General features: G+C 44.0%; 1 protein-coding gene across 1 annotated transcript in view; it reads right to left on the bottom strand.

Annotated features, from left to right (window-relative positions):
• Positions 1–1,992: 1,992 nt before the first annotated feature.
• Positions 1,993–22,451, bottom strand: part of LOC147433803 (protein STRICTOSIDINE SYNTHASE-LIKE 10-like) — a 44,152-nt gene continuing 23,693 nt past the window's right edge. The window contains exons 2-4 of the mRNA XM_086490410.1: positions 4,405–4,680; positions 3,640–3,807; positions 1,993–2,464 (exon numbers count right to left, since the gene is read on the bottom strand). Coding sequence (XP_086346536.1) covers positions 2,062–2,464; positions 3,640–3,807; positions 4,405–4,680 — 847 coding nt within the window. The 3' untranslated portion in view covers positions 1,993–2,061. The remainder of the gene's footprint in view (positions 2,465–3,639; positions 3,808–4,404; positions 4,681–22,451) is intronic.

The following is a 22,451-nucleotide window of genomic DNA, read 5'->3' as shown; positions in this document are numbered from 1 at the left end:
CTTGCGATCTGTGTTCGAGCTTCATTGTCTACATATGACACTAAAAATTGCCCTATCATGCTTGTCTACCAGGGAAGGGGGGGGGGGGGGGGGGGGGGGGGGGCTATTTGACACCTACTTTTTTGGAGGGGATCTACAATCCCAAATAATTATTGATCGTGGACCATTCGATCCATTTGGAGGAAAAATATGAGTTGTGTGGGATTTGACCTCAAGACCTCCCTGTCGGGGCACTATTTGACACCTTTTTTGGAGGGGATCTCCAATCCCAAATAATTGTTGAGCGTGGACCATTTGTCCATTTGAAGAAAAAAATATGAGTTGGATGGGATTTGACCTCGAGACCTCCCCGCCACGCAACGAATGCCTTACCACTACGCTTGTGCACGCATTTTGTTAAGCAAGGAAAATGTTAGCATTATATTGCGTAGTTTTAATCGTTGTAATCCTAGTTTACACCGAGTTTACTTCTGTTTACAATGAGTTCACATCAAGTTCGCACCACCAAAATGTAGTACACATGGCGTGCAGAGTTCACATCTAGTTTACATGCAGCTTTGCAAAGAGTTCACATTTGTCTGAGTTTACACCTAGTTTACATCAAGTTCGCAGTGAAGATCAATGGTTGTGATCTTTGTCGACAAGCGACATAGATTTTCAACCATAGATCCCCTCTAAAATTGAGGTGTCAATTAATTTGGGGGGTGCCGGAGGGGGGGGGCGGGGGGGGGGGTATGTTCTGGTGGGTCCGCAAAAGCTTTCCTCTTTTTTTGCCCAAAAAGAAAGCTGTAGCACGGACACAAAACCCTTTCGTTGTCCCGTATGAACCTAGCCTATATTGAGGGAAAGAAGAGCGAGGTTGGAAAGATAAAAGTCAAGGAAGAATTTTGCTTAGTACTCTCACCTAAATCTTCTTAATATCAAGGGAAAAGGTAGCATCAATTATACCACTATTATTCAAGATTCTATCTCGCCAGGCAGGCTCAGCTCTTACCTCTAATATGGTACTACCATGCTAATTAGGGGACACTCTGCCACTTAGGAACGTGACGTTGCACTTAAGCAACAACAGTACAAGCAGTACCATTTTGATGGTACTAAGCTTGTCGGATGGCAGTGTTGAAGAAAAATGATTTTTGCAACCATACACAATTTCTTTTTATGATTTTTTTTCAAAAGGAACTCTTAAAAAATTGAGGTAAATTTACTATTTTTACCATTAGTTTGGCACTAATACACTTTAGTGTCCTTTTTTCTTGCTATTTTAAATCAGTGTAGGAAAACTTCTAGAGAATTCTATGCAAAACTGAGATTTGTTGAGTAGTTGTAAGAAATTCATGACAATTTTGGTATAACGGTACTAAATTTTTACCAAAATTCACATTAAAACTTATCACAACAATCTTAATTTTGCAAAGATTTGCCCCCCAACAAAATTTTCCTACAATGTTCACCTCTTAACTTACTTGGGTAATGAGCATGGCCTATAAATCTCATCTCTAGCTTCACTAAATACTTATGACAAGTTGTTGAAAGAACAGGACACTTTAGAGTCTTGTCAAACATAAAATTTAGTACCCCAACTGTGTAGCTGGTCTCTTATTCTAGGAGACAAAGGTTTAATAAGGATTAATTAGGCAATATGAAACATAGTAATTGATTAGGCAAAGCTTTAATTACAAGAAACCTTGATTAATTGAGAAAGGGGATCTCTCTCTCTTGGTTCCAAAGAGGTCTAGCTACAATGTCATTGGATCCCCTTGTGCTAAGAAGGTCAATCAAGGAGATTTCTACATTTTTAAGGGACTAAATAGTTCTCTCTCTCTCTCTCTCTCTCTCTCTCTCTCTCTCTCTCTCTCTCTCTCTCTCTTTTTGAGAGGGTTTTGTTCTATGAGAGTAGCTGGAAGAAGTTTCTCCCTATAAGATCCTATGTACATTTACTGTGTGTCAGAAAACTTTAAAAGGATAAGGTTTTAAAGTGACCCTGAGACCTACAAATCAAATACCTACTCTCAATAAAGTTGAGCCAAGATGGAAAGTAGCAATTACACACAATGGAAATCACAACAATGAATACACCGCAATGTGTGGCATCAGGACAGAACCCATCCATAATTGCCCGTCCCTCTCCTCTATCTCACTTATAAACTTCACTGTCTTTCCTGTTTGGTCCTCTAAAACCTCCAGAATTTTGCCGTCTTGATCCAGACGAATAGCTAGAGCGTGAGGATGTGAGCCTAGAAAGATGGTATTGAGCTGCTTGAAGGTAAGAGGAAGCTGCACAAGTGCTCGGCGCAACCACGGAAACCGCAAGAGAAGCCAAGCAGTCCTTGATTGCCGACAGTATATAGCAACCCAAAATTGCCCTTTACTATTCACTCTCACATTGTCTGGAAACCCAGGCAACTCCGCAAAAGTTTCCATGGAGCCAGCCTCTGCTCCTTTCAACCAAAACCGATTAAGCCTGAAAAAGGAAAACACACTCGCAAGGGCATCTCTGCTTCGTCCAAAAAAAGAGCAGGTTCCATACTTCCAAGGCATATTACCATAGAACATGAAAATTTAGATCCAACAATGTTGTAACATACAGTTCGTTTCTTTCACAATCTGTTAGAAATGGTACATCCTGTCATGCCAATTGACATGCAATTTCAAACCTTCACAGCATTGACAGAAATATATGCCCATCACTTAATGCATTCATATGGCTAACGCTAGCCAGAACCATAGCATTGACATTCCACAAATTTCTTGTTGGATCATTAATGGATTGTCAATGAAAAGCATGTTCACACAACGAGTTACCTATAAGAGTTCTAATCTTTTGACCTTTAAGCTGCAAGCTACTTCCACAGCTTGATTCCTTTGATTATCCAAATCAGCTCAAATGCAGAAACTCTGTTTTTGAGCCCACACACAATGAACCATTGCACTAAAGCATCAATATATATAGCTTGGGACTATTGCTTTAGATTTGAAAAAATGCAAGGTGCAAAAGTGAACACATTACCAAGAGATTGAATTCACTAGACAATGAGGAGAATATGAATCATGGTGAATTGCAGTAGTATGGGGACTGCTAGCTTGCCATACAGTATACCCTTATGTCAAAGCAAGCCATGCAGTTTAACATGGTTTGCCTTATGGTGAGCCACACATGAGGAAAGTCACTAAAGCGCTACATTACCATATGAAGCCACAAGACTCACTCTCAAATACCTGGTAACCCTTGAGGAGAGAGTGAAAGCATGACGCATAGAGGACAGAGTCTGCGTACAGAGAAATGCAAGTGCATAAAAATGATACTAAGACTTAGAGATAATTGACCGAAAATTAAAAGAGATGCAGATTTTTTTACTCCCAAAAAAAAAAGGTCAGAAATGCCGTTTCTTCAGGGAAGAGACCATGTTTCTTGTGACTATGTTTGCATCTTTTGAACATTTTGGTTATCATATTGTAACCATATGATTATGATACGGCTTCACATAAGGTAAGCATATGATAAACCCTACTTCTCTCAAATGTCAAGCATTTATTTCATTGAGATATTAAAAGCAGGCAAAGAAAAACTTCGACACCTTAGCATCCTGACCTTCACATGCACAACAATGAAATGTAACAAAAGACAGTTTTTACTACCTGCATTGACCCGTCTCTGCAAACACCAAAAAGGAACCATCTTTGCTCATCGTAATCCCATTTGGAGTAAGCAATCCACGATAGAGAACTTTCACTTCTCTTGTCCTAGGATCATAACTTAAAAGCCTTCCAGATCGATCTCCAGCAAAAGCTGTCAGCAGAAAGCGACTGCGTTCGGAGAATAAGCACACAAACACGAGTATGAGCACAGAAAATTTGGAAGCTGAGTAAAATAGAAGAACAATTGTCTTTACAATCATATTACAATGGATGAAAGTCCATGCCCACAAGGCTCTATAAAGCTAGGATATGTGACACGCAGCTTATTCATCCTACTACAAACACACCATTCACTCTAGCACATTGTCAGACTTCATCAGTATGCTGGCAATAGTCCTTTCTATCTCACTGTAGAATATACTACACCTTTCCCAGTCTTTGATAGGAATTCCAATAAGATGAAGAAATTCTGCAAAAAACAATGCACATTAACTATGGTGGCGAAAATGCACTCCGAAATTTTTTTGTTTTGGCTGATATGTCATAGCAGCATAGCTCTGTAAACTGCCAATGTTCTAATATCTGAGGGGTTGATAGTTTAATGAGCTTCCCAGTTTGGGAGGATGCTTTTTCTCTCAGTTTCCAATTGCATTGCCAGTGCGTACAAGGAGCACCTTGCAAGAAGTGAATCACAGAAGTACAAAAAGTGTGGACAAAATCAAGCGCATTGGCAATGCACATAGAGCTAGCATAAACAAACAAAACCTTCTTGGATATAGATCACTTGAAACGGTGAAGTAAATTAAGCCCTCGGGACTAATGACGAGGTCATTTGTAAAGGCAAAAGTAGAGCCCTCTGCCTCCTTCACCAACTGCTTGGCCTGACCACCATCTGGACCTACCACAAGAAGCCCAAAGTATGAATCTGCAATGTAAAGCTCTCCTGTACTCTTCATAAATTGGATGCCAAGAGGTCTCCCACATTCATGCTCATATGCAATATTTGGAGCAGGAGGTGTTTGCGGTTTGCAATTCTCTGACCTGTGTCAAGCAATCAAGTAATCAATCACAAAGTACTCTAACAAAATCAAAAATTCTCAAGCAAGCCATGAAGCACCTAGAGACATGCAGAAAACAGCAAATTAGTACAATCAACAAGCCTAAAACTGCACAGATAAGTTGCAAAGCTGCTTCATTACACTTCAAAGACCCTATTGAAGTGTGTGTGTGTGTGTGTGTGTGTGTGTGCGCGCGCGCGCGTGCACTGCTCACAAAAGAAAAAATGCGTGCTCTGCACATGCATGTTTACGCAAGTGCGAGATGGGAAATCCTTTCCCTCCTCTTCTTAACTTCAAGAATCTTTTCAATGTCAGCCCCCCGTTATGCTGCGTTTTTAATCAGCTCTTAGTTTCAAGCGATTCTGTGTGGGATACCTTGTTTTCAGCCCCTCTTCTTGTGGGATCTCACCTCTACTTGCATCCCTCCTCGTAGGAGATGAGTGTGGTGGAGCTAGGTTGCAAGAAAATCCCATAAATCTTCTGTTTTTCTTTGCAGCAGCAGATCTACCCCTCCTTTGCCGAAGCGACTCCAATCTAGTACATTTCGGCGGTTCAAAGGTATCAACGTCTGCAATTTTGACGGCTGCATTTCCGTTTGCGCTTTTTCATTTCGGCCCAGATCCAGCCTCTTCTTAACAAAAGAACCTCCCTACACGCAGTTGCATCAGTGCTTTTGCAGATCATCCACTGATCTGCAATTTCCACCTCCAAACGACCCCCTCCAAAGTAGTTTGTATTCTGTGTTTTTCCATCCTCCGCATTTTTGCAGATCACCCGTTCTCCAATTTTCAGCCTCAAAGCGCCCCTGTCGGCATTCTTTTGCAGGCTGGTTTGCTAATTTTGTTGCGGTAGACATCAAGTGCTTGCTATAGTTGAAAGGTCAATTTTAGCCTCTATCCAGTCACCGCAACGTCTCTACTTCAGTGGTTCTGTACGGATCTATTGCAGATCTAATCACATCTCTCATTGGAGGCTCCCGCATTGAAGTATACTCAGATATCACGTCCTAATTGGCGAGTAACCGATGCTCTTCGCACCTCGGGCACTTGCGCAGGGGGCGGGGGAGTCACACTTGGTATCGACAAAAACATAAATTGTGTTATGGTGGTGTCTCCTACTAGGTGTGCCCCATGAGGGCCATGACTTGATGAAGTCCCGTTAACTCCCGAATTACTCAGCTTGGTGTCGGCCTAAGTCGCGTTTCGTCCAGCCATCAATCCAACTTAGGTGGTCACCCCATCTCCAAGCCCATAGCCCCATGTAGTCCCAAGCTCCAACTGCACGAGGAGTATAGCGTCCCCTAGCAAACCTTTGATGAAACACCGTGGTGCACGGTGCGTGAAGTGGGCTAGCGTGTCAAGGTAAGGGATCACCACTCGTTGGCCCTTCGCACAAATTTACTCCCTATTTATCACTCTCCTCTAATCTCTTTTTGTTGGCGGATTGTCTCTCTCTATATCTGATGTTTCCTGATGTCTGGCAAAAAACAAAACTCAAAAGGAAATCCCAATCCTGTGCATTCCCTAGTGAGGAGCCGAACCCCCTCCTCGCACCAAACCTGATCCTCGCCTTCAAATAGATTCACCATTATTACATATGTATGGCTCTCTCGTCAGAAACACTGTTACAGCCACTCAATGTGTCACTACTTTCCTAAGAGAACCTCCCTCTACATTGGGCTTTGATCCTGCTTTGTTTGGTACATTCTCTTGCATTAATCCATTTGCAGATACAATGGCGACTTTGATGGTGCATTCTATTCAGCACTCTTACAACTGTTTTGCCAATTATCACAGTTCATGCATCAAGCACATCAAGTCCTTTCATCAATCCATCTACGGGAGTTCCATACCCACATCTACTAATGTTCCTCTGCCAGCTTCATTTAATCCATTCTCTTCCAACTCTCTCTCAAACTCAGAATTGACGCCTCATACTTCTTGGAATTGACCAACTTTTATGCAGTTTCTCTTGAGCAGCGCAGGATTGTGTTCTATCATTGGTCTCCACAATTCTCTCTCTCTGCAACTGCGAGATTTCATGGAGTCTCAATCCATTACACTTGTGAGTCATGGTGTATAACTCCTACTGCTGCTCGTCAACTTTGACATAATCCATATGCTTATCTCTATCATCAAGCATGAACTTACTATTGCAGAGAGCAACAACATTATCCAGGAGATTGGAAAGTTCTCTCTGGATATTGGAAAGTTCTCTCAGATTAAGTGGCAACTCAGAGAATGTGGGTCCCAAGTGACCAATCCAGTACACAAGCTACTTGGTAAGCTTCCTTCACCTTTCGAGCACTCTTATGGCATCATTACTCTACGAATTCCCTTGCCCTCCTATGAACACCTGATGTGTCTTAAATGTAAAAAGCCTTAACAAGAGAGAGCACAATCCTCTTGTGAAGCATTGTCCTGGCAATCATTTGTTTTTTGAGGGTACCGCCATGAATCCTATTTTTATGCTGACAGCCTCATGGCTACCTTGAGTATGATACCCGGAGGCGATGCGTGAAACCGGCCAGTAGCCTTACTAGAGGGCGGTAAAACTTTGGTTTTCACTTGATCTATACGTTATTTAACTTTACCTATACTTTACGACATAGAGTAACTTCACGATTAAACATGTGACTGGAATTCACCACTTTAAACTAATTACGACTTGGTGGCCAGAGTGCTCCCAAGTAGACAGTGATACCTTGTTGGCTCCAAAAGTTGGCGCCCCTTTCGGTATTCCTTTATTCCAATTAAACTTGGAGAAAAACCTGTAATCTTCTACGAGCTGTCCCGCTTTGATTGGGCTGAAAATTCCCTACTATAGCCCAATTTCGGTAGCATAACGACAGTAGAAGGCTTCATGGACAAAATCCCCATGTAATAGGTGACTTTTCCACGCGCATTAGAGGACTCTAAAATGCACCAAACACTTGTTTGACAGTTCCCTAGCTTCCCCAAAGCTCCAGGGACCTTTACAAAAAAGGGTCAAAACCCTAAGCCTGCCAAAAATTACAACAAGCTGTACATCTCTGTTTTGGATTTCGAGTGCCAAATGCACTTGTAGGTGGCCCTCAAGTTCTTGGACCTGTAGGGCTACTTTCCCTTTGATTTAGACAAGATTTCTCACGAGAATTCTCTCAAAATCAACATGTACTTGCTTGGGATTAGCAATAACCACAATAGAAGGCTTCATAGACAAAATCCCCATGTAATAGGTGATTTTCCACACGAATTAGACCACTCTAGCAAACCTGGTGAGAAAGTATAGCACGCTGAATTCTCTATTTTTAGCCTCTAAAATGCACCAGAACACATGTTTGACAATTCCCTAGCTTCCCCGAAGCTCTTGGAACCTTTACAAAAAGGATCAAAACCCTAAGCATGCAAAAGATTATCGTAAGCTGTAATTCTCTACTTTGAGTCCATTTCGCGTGCAGAATGCACCTATAGGTGGCCCTCGAGTTCCTACACCTGTAGGGCTACTTGCCCTTTGATTTAGACAAGATTTCTTGCGAGAAATCTCTCTAAATCAACATGTACTTGCTTGGGATTAGCAATTAGCTATCCGGTACCTATGCAAGAGGCTCCTGCCTCGGAAATCGAGCATAAACCCACAGAATTGAATAGCCCTTGAGCTGGACATCACAATTTTGTATTCAAAAGAGGGAGAGGTGCACGACAGCGGAATCATCGTGCTACATGAGACAAGGGAGAAGGCAAGCTTTCCATTAAAGCTATGAACCTACACCCCCCACTCACACACATTGTAGTCACTTAATGTGTAGAATCAGTTTCCTCCCTTCTTGAGATCGATTTTGGGTGTTTGAAACGAACACACGGAGTGGATCTCCCAGCTACACGGACCGCGTACAGACGCGCGTCGGACGAACCACCTGACTGTAGCCACCATCTGGCAACTCCCCCTTGCTGGTGCCAGCATCCGAGGACGTAGGCGTGCACCTGTAAGATCGAGCGTCCCATACCACCCGGCCTCACCACCTCGAGGTGACCTCGCGCACTCCTAGCCTCATGGGCTAACCACTGGCACTCTGCCAGTGGGGTTCGGTAACTACAAATGAGGCCTTGGCCTCCCTTTTATTAATAATGGCCAGCCACATTGGCCGGTTTCACACTACGTCCCCCCCAGACACTGAACGCACATCCCGATGACGTTTAGGCTAGATCCCCTCTCCTATAAGCGGGACATAACATACTTCCATTTGATGTCCTCATCAATGAAGTGGAGATATTGAGCTTTTAAAGCTCTACCTGATTCCCAAGTAGCAAACCTTTCAGATTGGCCCTTCCATTTAATTAAGTACTTGTCATAAGCCTTTTGGCACGAATGACGGGTACGATGATCTAAAACTGCCTCTGGTTCTCGAAGAATATACTCAGTTTCGATATCTTGCCATGCATTTTCCTCAATAAGCACAACAACGTCGGCCCCCCCTAGTTTTTCTTTAAGGCAGCTGACATGAAACAATGGATGCACACTAACATCTAAAGGAAGAGCCAGTTTATAGGCAACTTGGCCAATTTATTTTGGGATCGACAACGGATCACAATATATAGCTGAAAGCTTATAATGCTTTCCGTTCGCATGGTCTTAAAATCCTTGGGTATCTTCAGATAGACCCATTGTCCCACCTCTAAAGCCTGGGAGATCTCTTTTAATTAGCATAAGTAGTGACTCGATCACAAGTTGTTCTTATACTATCCTTAGCCAGTTCGAGCATTTCTTGCATGTCATACAAAAATCACGAGCTTGGCGTTCCTTGACTTTTCCTAAGCCAATAGCAATCAGGGATTTAGGCTCAAATCCATACATCAGCAAGAATGGGCTAAGGGCTAAATCCAATAGCAGGCTGCAGAATGCTTGCTACTATTGTAGGCAAACTCTAACTATGAAAGATACCTTTCCCAATCAGATTGTCCGTGAGAGACATAAGCTCTCAACATGTCCTCTAACGTTTGGTTCATCCTCTTTGTTTGTTTGTCGAACTCAGGATGGTCAAAAGACGACATACTCAACTTCGTCTGAAGATGAGCAAACGCATCTCGCCAAAATTGGCCAGTGAACTTAGTATCTCGATCATTGACGATATCCTCTGGCATACCATACAGCTTGTAAAGCTGATTGACAAATAAAACCGCCAACTCATAGCTTTTTACTGTCGACTTCGTTGGTGTAAATTTTGCCATTTTTGTAAGTCTATCGACCACAACCCAAATGGAGTCATTGCCCTCACTAGTATTTGGCAAACCAACCATGAAGTCCATGGAAATACTTTGCCACTTGGCATCTGGGATTTTCAAAGGATGTAACAGGCCAGCTTTCTTAAGGCGCTATGCCTTATTGACCTGACACTGAGCGTATCTCTTCACATAGCTCTCTATGTAAGAGCGCATCCTTGGCCAATAGAAATATCGCTTGACCAAAGCTAAAGTTCTTTGGATGCCTGGGTGCCCAGCACTAGGAACATCGTGGCATTCGAACAAAATCCTTTGTCGAACCTCATCAATTTCAAGCACGCAGACCTTTCCATTTTTGAACAATAGTCCACCTCTAATGGAATATTGTCGTTGTCTCGTCTCTCCAGCACAACTCACTTGGGTCTCCGGACCACCCAAGCCTATACACGAGTCATGCCCCGCTTCGACCTCGTTCCATATCTTGCCAAAATAGCTATCGGAACAACATACCGCTCGGAGAGAGATAGAAATCCGTCGAGATTTCAGCCATAGACAAGGCATTACCTCAAAAATCCTGCTGAGTGCATTGGCGACTTGATTGATGGATCCTCTTCTATAACGGATCTCAAAGTCAAACTCTTGCATAAGTTCAAACCATCTAGTCTTCCGGCCTCTAAGATCACCCTGATCACAGACATAGCGCAAAGAGTGATGGTCTGTCCATGCAACAAACGTAGAGCCATACAAGTAGTGTCGCCATTTTCTCAAGGCGTGGACTACGGCGTAAAGCTCCTTCTCATACGTTGGATAATGCATCTCAGCATCAGAAACTTTCTACACAATAGGACGTCCATCCTGGTATAACGCCGCACCAATGGCATAATCGCTAGCATCCATTTCAACCACAAACGGTTTGCTAGGATCCACAATGTGCAATATTGGCGCCGTAGTCACCAAGTGCTTTAGTGTCCAAAAGCTATCATCGAGACGCTCAATCCAAACCCCAGGGGGCTTTTTTTTCCTCTCCCTCTCCCCTCTCTCTATCTCCTCTCTCTCACTCCCCTTATGTCTCTCTCTGCCTCTCCCTATCTTTACGGTGAGGACCCGAAGTCTTCGCTCTTTTCACCCCTCCTTTTAAAAGTTGCCTGAGCGGAGCAACGACTTTAGAGTAATCCTTGATAAATTTGCGAAAGAATCTTGTAAAGCCTAAAAAGGACTTCACTTGGCACACATTCTTCAGAGTGGGTAAAATTTTGCACTTTATCGAACTTTTCAGGGTCCGACGTAAATTCCATCGCCAGTAATGATGTGACACAAGTATAGAAGCTCTTTCTTGAAGAATTCACACTTAGAAGCCTTAGCATAAAGCTTCTCAATTCTCAGTACCTCAAGAATAGCGTGTATATGCACTAAGTGCTCAAACAAACTTCGGCTATAGATCAAAATGTCATCGAAAAATACAATGAAATTGCCTAGAAACGGTCTCAACAGATCATTCATAATCTGCTGAAACGTAGCTGGAGCATTGGTCAAACCAAAAGGCACGACCAAAAACTCATAGTGACCATAATGCGTACAGAAACCCATCTTGGCAACATCTTCCAATTTGATCTGTATCTGATGATAGCTTGATCCAGGTCTATCTTCGTAAAATATAGCGCTCCATGGAGCCGATCTATCAGATCGTCCATGCGTGGGAGCAGAGACTTATTCTTGACAGTGAGCTTATTCAACCCCTTGTAATCCACGGAGAAGCGCATAGTGTTATCCTTCTTGCGAGAAAGCAACACTAGCGCTTCCCACGGGGATTTACTTGGCCAAACAAAACCTCTGTCAAGATAATCTTTCAGTTGCCGCTGAATCTCGTCCTCCTCGGTTTTACTAAACCAATAGGGTTGCTTTGAGAAGGCTGACTACTAGCCACCAACTCAATGTCATGATCTACTCCTCTCGAAGGCGGCAAGCCAAGCGGTAGATCATCACGGAAAACATCTTTAAAATCAGTCATAATTTCTCGGATAAGTTTGGATTCGTCGGAATTCCGAAGTTCAACAGAAGAACATGAAAGATTTTTACGAAATTCAGTGACAGAAGTACCAAGTACTAATGAATCAAACCAAGCAGATGGTACACATTGATAGAAGTCAACATCAAAAGACTTTGTATCTTTATACATTTCCAAAGCAGTAACAATTGGTATTGCAAAACCATTATTTACAGAAATCTGATAACAAAGCAACACAGATACATGAGGCATGTCCTGTTTAACAAAAACAAGAGTGATGTACATAGTCTATATACAATGAGTCTTGTTTATCATAAAACCATGGAATTCCTAAAATAACATCTGCTCTATCTAGACGCATGATGTGGAAATCCAGGTTCTCTTCGTAATCAACTAGCTCGAGCGACAAATCTGGAACCATCTGATTCCATACATCCGTATCCTCGCCATGAGCCATCTTCACGCGATACTCATGGTCATTGTCCCGCGTCCGCAGACTCAGTTTCTGCACCAATTTTGCATCCACAAAACTGTGTGAGCTTCCATTATCGAGGAGCCCATCTTCACGCGAAACTCATGGTCATTGTCCCGCGTCCGCAGACTCAGTTTCTGCACCAATTTTGCATCCACAAAACTGTGTGAGCTTCCATTATCAAGGAGCACGGTCACGTCGTGACCAATGATCTTCCCCGGGAAATGGAGAAGATCGTGTTTATCAAACACTTTGGTGCTAAAAGTACAGTTAATGCATGAACTATGCGCTACGTGATGGATTTCAACTTGAATGACATCAAAGTTACCTGAGATCTCGTGAATCTGAACCGAAGGACGACCCTACGGCTTCTTTGTCTTCTTCGCATCCGCAGGCTCAATTTTTTCACCAATTTTGCATCCACAAAACTGTGTGAGCTTTCATTATCAAGGAGCGTGGTCACGTCGTGACCAGTGATCTTCCCGGGGAAATGGAGAAGATCGTGTTTATCAAACACTTTGGTGCTAAAAGTACAGTTAGTGCATGAACTATGCGCTACGTGATGGATTTCAACTTGAATGACATCAAAGTTACCTAAGATCTCGTGAATATGAACCGAAGGACGACCCTAAGGCTCCTTTGTCTTCTTCTTGGGGCAATCCTTGATTTGGAGTCGCTTCCTCGAAGCACCCTCAGCGGATTGGTGGTATGAAGTTCTTCTCTTCTCATAATTCGCTCCATTTATCAAATGGAACGTCCTGGCCTTCACCACTGCATCCTCGACATCAGTCGGGACTTTGTCCTTGATTAAGGCGCAACGGTAGTCCTCATGTAATTCTAGCAAGTACATGTGCACATCGTGCGTGGAATCCACCTTGCAGAAGGTGAGCGCTTCTTTGAATGTGCAGTCATCGACTGAGCCGTATTTTCGAGAGCGGCAAGCCGGGTGTTACATCCCTGTACGGCCCCTTCAAGAGAGGTAAGCGAATGTTCGTCTGAACGTTCGCGTTTTCCAGAGTGGTAACACGCTAGTCAAAGCTCTGGAAAGTGCTCGTAATCCATGTTTATAGAGCATGCGTAAACGGAATTTGAATGTTACCTAGCGCGTCGTCACGCTTCACATCCGAACTGGAAGAATCCATGGTGAAGTCCGTGAAAATTTGGAAATTTCACGCGAAACCGCAGCCATTTCTGCACTTTCCGTTTGCGAAAAGTTGAACTCCGAGGAGCTCTACGCGTCGGCGTGAGTGTCCGGAGACGAGCAGGGGATGGCAGGAGCGCTGGAGCAATTGAGAGGGAGGAGCGGTAGAGAGAAGAAGAGGGCTGAAAAATGAGTTTCTCTGCAAAAAAACTATCTCTCTGTAAGTGAGTTTCTTATAATTTACAAGTTTCAAACCATGGTTTAAAAAAAAAACCCAAGTGACTAGGTCACTTAAAATAAAAAGGTCCTTATTAAATAGCTTAGGGAAGCAAATCAATTTGGCATTAAAAAAAATCAACAAACGCTGCCAGCTTTAACCGACGCATGGAGAGAGAGCACGGCAGGTAGCGTACGTAGAAACAGAGTCTCCACGCTCGTGGGTGCTCATGTCCAGCTTAGTCAATACTATGGATGATGGAGCTAATGGTTATATTGTCTTGTGGATGACTACCCGTATGACTGGTTTTAGGGTTAGGGTTTCTACGTCGAGATCATAGACGCATCGGATGAATGCCTTCGTTTGGCCCCAGACTCACTTCCCCTATAAAGGTGGTCTATACCCATCTCTTGGTCAAAGTTAGAATCCTCTGTGCCACAATTAGTTCCATGTGGGATTTGCATCTGGAGTCATCTACATGGTGCTATGAACACACGTGTGACCTTCGGGTCTTAAACTAACTTGATTAAGTTTTGCATGAACCGGTCAAGAGGCCTAGAGCTTAGAAGAAGAAGAAGAAATAGAAAAAATACCAACTTATTAAGTCTTGCAGAGTGGTCCAAAGTTATATATGGGTTAGGATTTTTAATCAGAACCCCGCCCAGCTTACAGGAACCAGCCGAGGGGCCCCAACCCATAAAAAGAGTCTACACACACAAAAACAATATTTGGGCATGGAAAGTGATGGCGTGGCATGCTGTACAGACATTTCCGCAAATTACGGTGACTGATGATGTGGCACTACTGAACGGATTTCCGTTTTTTACGCTGGCAACCATGGGTAGATTTTTACATGAGCTTTTAAGTTTTAGGTGTTGATACTGTTAAAATCAAGTGCTTTTAAGATGGAAGCTTTTTGCAAACCTGGCGAGAAAATACAGCACGCTGAATTCTCTGTTTTTAGCCTCTAAAATGCACTAGAACACTTGTTTGACAATCCCCAGCTTCCCTGAAGCTCTTGGGACCTTTAGGCATCAAAAAGAGTCAAACCGAAACTTGCAAAAAATTACAGCAAGTAATTCTCTGTTTCGGGCTCCATTTTGCGTGCCGAACCGACCTGTAGTTAACCCTTGGGCTCTCGCTCTTGTAGGGCTACTTGCCCTTTGATTTAGACGAGATTTCTCACAAGAAATCTCTCTATATCAACCTATACCTGCTTGGATTAGCAGCTAGCTAATCTGATACTTGTGCAAGAGGCTCTTTGTAACAGACTTGGACACTCCAAGTCAAGAATCTACCGTGACAGCAACAAATAACCACTGCAAAACAATTCACAGTTCACAATTGATTCACACTGGCCCGGCGGAGTTCCGTGCCTAGAGATATTGGCCCCAGAGACTGGAGCCCCTTTCGGTATTTCTTTTTGTATTAATCTAAGTTCAAAGTACAAGAGTGCGGACAGGCAGTCACACTCAAACTCTGCGTCCAGATGCTCTGAGTTGTGAGTGGCCTACCCACGTATTTAAAGATACAAGGGATGCCAAAAGCAGAGCCCAAAAGCTGAAAATCAAAAGCCTAAAATTCCAAAAGCTTTTGAAGATTAAAGCCCTCATAAAATAAAAGCAGAGGCTCCTTCCTTCTCTCTCTTATGCTTTTGTAAAATAAAGCAAACGAGTTCTCGATCTATCTCTCTTTCTATTTGCGTAGAATAAAGCCAGCAAAAGCTGCCAAAAGCTTTAAAAATCTGTCAAAAAATTGCCACGTCAGCCTGTACGGTTTTCTGTGATTCGCGCCGCAAAACACGGACCTGCCCGTACAGTACAGTCACGTGTCATCTCCGCAATCATTTAGGGTTAGGGTTTCCCACCTGCATCCATTTAGGGTTAAGGTTTCCCATCCACAGCAAAGCGGGCAGCCACGTCATCACTTTGTGACATACCCCCCTCTTGAAAGCATTGTAATCGCCCTCGATTACGTCTGCAAAACAAACAGAGGCCATAAACTGTCTCAGCAGACACTGACTGTTAGCACCTACGTACTAGGAACACACATCTAGCACATGTACCAATCGACAGTCACATCACACGACATCACAGGACATCATATGACATTCAACATTCATAAGGATCTTAGACCATGATTTATCGGCAATGTAGCTAGCAATCGCATCTAGATCCAATCGCGACCCCATAGATGGCTGATTGACTAGCCCCTATTGCAACCATGTCTATTCGAGATCAATTAGACCAAAATGCTACAGTCATTCCGTCTATCAGTTCCTGCACTTACAAACAAGTCAAGACCAAATCAGTTTCATATTCAGGAATTCCATTTCATAAAGTCATACAGCAGAATAATGTCAGCTCTCAGTATCCCTGAAGCTCAAAGAGACATCAGTGACTTTAGTATACAAAAATCAAGGCATCTGTTGACAAAGGAGCGGAGTAACTCCCCTCTTGTGCATCCCACTGCACCAGATCTCCGGCCAAGTTGAATTCTGGGTTCGATTTGGAGTAGACTATGCTAAACCAAAAGCTTCGAGGTAAAGTTTCACAATCTGAGGAGTATCTGCTAGGTCCTCCTCCTCCATCCACTTCGCATCCAACGCAAGATAGTTCTTGAACTTAACCAAAAACCTACTTCGGACTTTACCTTTATTCTTTGTGTTTTTACGTGCCAAAATCTGTTCAGGAACAAGGATCTCCTCGATTTCTTCCACTTCGGGTTGCTCATCAGGCACATCACCTTTAAAAGGTTTCAAGAGACTCACATGGAATGCATTGTGAATCCTCCAAGTGTCAGGCAGTTTTAGTCGGAAGGACACATCATTGATCTTTTCAGAAATCTGGAAAGGTCCGTAGTATCGCATACTAAGCTTTGGAAAAAGCCTCTCCTTTCCCTTCTTTCTCAAGCGTGCCTTCTCAAAACGTTCATCCTCCTTCAATTTCAAATGGCGACGATGGCGATCCGCTACCTTTTTCTGTCGTTCTTGAGAATTCTGCAAAGCCTCGCGGACCCTGGCAAAAGTCGTGTCTAAGTCGCGCGTATACTCATCCGCTTCAAAAATCTTATCTCTCGTGCTTAGGAAGGGTGGAACCTTCGCAGCACCTTCAACAATCTCAAATGGCGCCTTCCCCGTCGAAGAGTGTATCGTGTTATTGTAGGCAAATTCCACCAAAGGTAAATACTTTTCCCATTGAGTCTTCTAATCCGAGATATAAGACTTCAATAAATCTAAAACCACTGAATTGGCAATCTCAGATTGCCCGTCAGTCTGCGGGTAGAACGATGGCGAGAACTGCAACCGCGTGCCAATGTTCTCCCAAATTGCCTTCCAAAACAAACTCGTGAATCCGGGGTCCCTGTCGGAGACAATCGTCTCAGGCATGCCATGTAATCTGAAGATCTGGGCCACAAAGAGTCTCGCTAAGTGATCCGGCTTGACTATTTTCTTCACTGGAATGAAATGAGCCAGCTTGATAAATCTGTCAATAACAGTCCAATTACCATCGTGACCACTCTGTGTTCTCGAGAGATCAAAAATGAAATCCATTGCAATACTTTCCCATGCGCGGGTGGGTATGGGCAAAGGCTGTAACAATCCCTGTGCTTTATGCCTGTCAAACTTGACCTTCTGGCATACCAAGCAACTGCGCACAAACTCTTCCACATCCTTCTTGAGTCTCGGCCAAAAGAAGTATCTCTCTACCCCTTTCATGGTGGTAGCGATGCCGCGGCGACCCGTAAAAGGTGTACAGTGGCATTCAATCATAACCTTTTCCCTCAACGGCTGTGTAACGCACAACATGGTTTTTCTCATCAAGTAGCCATCCAGAAAGGAATATCCCGCTAATGTCTCCCCATCCCGTATGCGTATGAAAACGTCTGCAAAATCTGGATCTATGGCATACTGGTCGACCATATTCTCGAAGCTCCTATGATATATTGCGGAAATAGCCAGAACCAACGGCTTCCGAGACAAGGCATCTGCCACCACATTCTTCAGTCCCTGAACATGGACAATCTGGAAGCGACTGTGACAAGATGTTCGCCCACCGCATCTGCTTTTCCGATAGATGCTTCTGTGACAAGAAGTAGCGCAAACTTTGATAGTCTGTAAAGCCAGTAAAATCCGCTTCGAGTAGGTAGTGTCACCACTAAGTAAGAGCATGGATAACCACCAAAAGCTCTTTCTCATCAATCTGTGTTGTCATTTCCGGCATTGAGAACAATCGGCTCTCGTACGCAATGACATGGCCTTCTTGCATTAAGACCTCACCCAGACTACGACCACAAGCATCACAATATACTTCACAAGACTTCTGCAAGTCCGGCAGAGTCAAAACTGGTCCAGTAGTCAATTTCTCTTTCAAAGTCCGAAAGGCAGTCACCTCTGTGGGTCCCCACGAGAAAGGGACTCCTTTCTGTGTCAAGATATGCAAAGGGAAAGCAACCTCTGCAAACTTTCGAATGAACCGCCTATAGTACAAACAAAGACCCAAGAAGCTTCTAACTTCATGGACATTCTTCAAATCGGGCCAATCACGGATAGTCTCTATCTTGGCCGGATCCATTTGCACTCCTGCTGCTGCTGACACAATGTGTCCCAAAAAGTGTATCTCTCGTAGGAAAAATTCACTTTTCTTTGCATTAATCACTAACTTGTGATCTCGTAATGCCTGAAAGACCTGAAGAAGATGATCTCTATGTTCTGCCTCATTCTTGGAGAAAACAATGATATAATCAAAGAAAGTGCCAACAAATAGCCTGTACTCTCGAAAAATCGTGTCCATCATCCGGTTAAATGTCACAAGAGCATTGGTTAAGCCAAAAGGCATTACCAAAAACTCAAATAACCCAAAAGTCATCCGAAATGCTGTCTTGTAGACGTCTTCCGGCGCGATTCTGATCTGATGATATCCACTCTTCAAATCAATCCTGCTAAAGCACGAGGATCCCTGTAATCTGTCGAGTATATCATCGATCCTAGGAATCGAAAATTTGTTCTTGATGGTGATTTTGTTGAGAGCTCTATAATCGATGCACATTCTCCAAGATCCGTCTTTCTTCAAAACCAACAACACAGGAGAGCAATACGATGAAGTACTAGGCTAGACAAGACCCTTTTCCAAGAGGTCTTTCACTTGGTTCATAATCTCTTCATTCTGTGCTCGGCTCACACGGTAAGGTGGCCGGTTCGGTGTTGTGCTTCCAAGTATCAGATCAATGGTATGATCTTCAAGACGAGCAGGTGCTAACTCGCTTGGTAGGCCCTCTGAGAAGCAATCGGCGTGAGAGTGGAGAAAATCTTGGCGTTCTTTATCAAGTTTAGACAGATTTGTCCTATCCTCATCACTCAACTCTTTCATAAAGATCGAGTAAACAAACAGACTGTATTTCATTAATTTAGAAATGGCCGAAGCCGATACAATAGGGACAGACTCCCCTAAAGTTTAATGTCAAGTATGATGGTCTTGCCCTTCTCTGTAGTCAATGTCGCTTTCCTCGTCCAATAGTCGACCACGGCGTTGTTCTTGTGGTGCCAAAGAATTCCCAAGAGAATGGCTACGTCCCTGCCGGGTGCCGCTAGAACTGCCTCCACAAGTGATCCCATCCGAACAGGAGTGATCTCGAGCCGCGCCGCCAATTCCGGTGAAATAAAGTTGGCCTTGGCTCCTCCATCAAAGAAGATCAGGGCCTCTTGGTCTTTCACTTTACCCCAAGCTCGGCAAAGTTTTGTACTCTTGTCCATTGTGTTGGGATCGGTACCCACACAATCTGGAACCAGTCCTGTTTTCATCTTGCCTTTTCTTCCACGTTCCTCAGCTGCTCTCGAACTCTCAGGCCTTTCTCGTCCTTGTCATTTTGTCCTTTCTGTGCCTTTTTAGGGCACTTCGCGGAGATATGTCCAAGTTTCCCGCATTCGAAGCACTTCCCCTCCCTGATGAAGCGAGCTCTCTCCTGAGGAGTAAGCTTGGGTCATGCATCCTTCTTTTCTGGGTTGCTCTTTCTCTTTCTACTTTCATTTGCTGAATTCTGTTCAGCTCGTTGTGTCATGACCTCATCGGTGGGGTAGGTCAGACTGCAGGAGTGAATAGCAAATCCCCGTTTCGCATGACTCATCAACTCCTAAATAGAAGTTGACTTTTGTTCCAAGCAGTGATCTCGGATCTCTATAGGTAGACCCAAGGTAAACCGCTCAATTTGTGCTCTGAACGAGATCTTCTTGAATGAAGAGGCGGGTAGAAAAGAGCTCCAGAATCTCTCGCAATAAGCGTCCACTGTATCTTTCTTCGTCATCCGAAGATGGTTCCAAGAAGCTCGTATATCGCGTTCATACTCTTGAGTCAGCCAAGAAGAAATAAAAAGCTTCTTAAATTTTAGCCATTTAACTGTCGTCGCAGTCTTGTTTAAAAGATGCGTGGACCACCAAGTTCAAGCTTCTCTTGCTTTGGCTTCCAAGCGTGCTTGCTCGCTCTCACGCGCTATGGCTACCATTCTTTCTTGGTATTTGCGCTCTATGGCTGCTCTTTCTTCGCTTTCTAACTTCCTATCCATCATCCTCTTGTCGAAAGCCTCCATAGGAGTTAGTGCAATCGGTGTCGTAGATGGAAAAGGAGGAGGGTCTGAAAAACCTCCTGGTGGGGGAAATTCTTCTTCGCCTCTCTCATGCTCATCACCTCCAAGCGAAGTGTCCATTCCGCTTCGAGTGATGATCATTCTGAAGTCGTGGGTTCTTGGGTTCTTGTGGTCTTGGGTTCTTAAGTTCACGAGGAACTTGGGTTCTTGAGGGTCTTGGGTTCTTAAGTGCACGAGGAACTTGGGTTCTTGGGGGTCTTGGTTCTTGAGGTTCTTGAGATTCTTGAGATTCTTGAGGTGTTCTTTCGCTTGCAAACCGCATTTGAGAAGGATCTTCTCTTCACCCGAGTTCTACTCCTTTCTGCGGGCGCACCCCTTGGCGGCCTTGCGCTCACACCAAGGTTGCTTTTCCCCACCTCACGTCGATTGGCCAGCCGCTAAGTGCACAGTCCGCTCTCAATGAGTGAAAAGAGACACAAGGGGAGACTGGACAAGCCCTTCTTTCTTGGGATTCCTGTCATTCTTCAAAAAACACGATTAGGAATCGACACGCCCAAGCGAACTTGGGTTCGTGCGACCGCAACAAGCAAAAAAAAGTTCTTGTGGTTCTTGTGGTTCTTTCCTTGAGTGATACAGAACATTGCCAAAGCTCTGATACCAATGTTAGGTGCAGCGTAATGATTGTTTGCGCTTTGCTCAAGATGAGTGCTCCGAACTGTGCTCAAGGTTCCTTTTAGTTCTTATGGAAGGGAGAGCCTTCCGTTCTTAATGGAAAGTGCTATGATCACAACAAAGTGAATGGACACTGTGCGTGCAAGTGTATGAGACTGAGAGATAGAGAGAAGAGAGATACGACACCAGAGACAACGTAAAATCCTCCTCCGAAGGCCCCACTCTCGTCGGCGAGAGTGGTCTACTTTTGATTGCACAAAGTGGTACAATGATGATGCAATGGACTGATGCAACCTAGGACTATGCCGATGACGACGACGGTGATGACAACGACGACTTTAAGGCTGAAATCTGTGGTCTTCTATCTGCTGAAATTCGGCACTGTTTCGGTGGCTGAAAATGACTGTTTTGGCTGCGTTTTTATGGCTGAAAATGGGGGATCTTCTGTGTGTACTTAGGGCTGAATCTGTTGTTGATCAAGCATGCTGAAAACGCTGCCTATTCTGCTGCATTTTGGCTGAAAATCACTAACGCTGATTTGCTTGCTAAGCTAGCAAAAATGCTGGCCTTGATGAACTCCAAAAACGCTGATGGCTGAGATTGGAAAACGCTAGCAAACTGATGCTTCTGTTGGCGATTGGGTGGATCTGCAACCGCTAGGGGACTGGGAGATGATGGCGATCATGCAAGGAATGGAAACGCCAGGGATCTGGTACTGCTGCTGATGCGGAAACTGTCAAGACAGAAAACGCTAGGTGCTTGTGGGTGTGGCGAGGATGGGGATATCAAAACGCCAAGGGGTTCTTGCGGGGTTCTGCTAAGAAGGTGTCTGTTGAGCATGTGCTCTTCTGCCAGAAAGTGCTAACTTGGGTTTGCTTATATATTAACTTAGCAAAATTGCCCTACCTACTTTTGTTGGAAAGTCACTTAAAAATAATAAGTGAAAATACCAAAAATAGGGAAAATAGGCTAAATGCACTGGAAAATTCCCCTGACTGAATCTGATGGATTCTGAAGGGAATACTGATGATCATGCTGTGTGCAACCAGAGGATATGCATCTACACTCAGTGACTGGGCATGCACGGTCTACGAATAGACTCACAAAAGTGCCACATCACTTCTAATCTAGACTGATTGGACTAACTGAACCCTGATCATGCTATAGCTTGTCCACGGACACATAGGGTTGGATGTGTCACGTGACACTTCTTGTGGAGGCGATTCCTTTGCTAGGAAAGACATGGGCAGCATATCTTCCCCTTCTTGTAATTGTCTCAATGCAGTCCATCCCGTGGGCATCTCAATCAGAGGCATAGCACCACCCTCTTGTGCCAGTCTAGGAGAGCAGAGATCCAGTTCTCTCTCTCTCTCTCTCTCTCTCTCTCTCTCTCTCTCTCTCTCTCTCTCTCTCTCTCTCTCTCTCTCTCTCTCTCTCTCTCTCTCTCTCTCTCTCTCTCTCTCTCTCTCA

Source organism: Adiantum capillus-veneris, chromosome 19, assembly GCF_014529385.1.
Source record: "Adiantum capillus-veneris isolate H3 chromosome 19, ASM1452938v2, whole genome shotgun sequence".
Classification (NCBI taxonomy): Eukaryota; Viridiplantae; Streptophyta; class Polypodiopsida; order Polypodiales; family Pteridaceae; genus Adiantum; species Adiantum capillus-veneris.
This window is presented reverse-complemented; position numbering and strand designations above follow the sequence as displayed.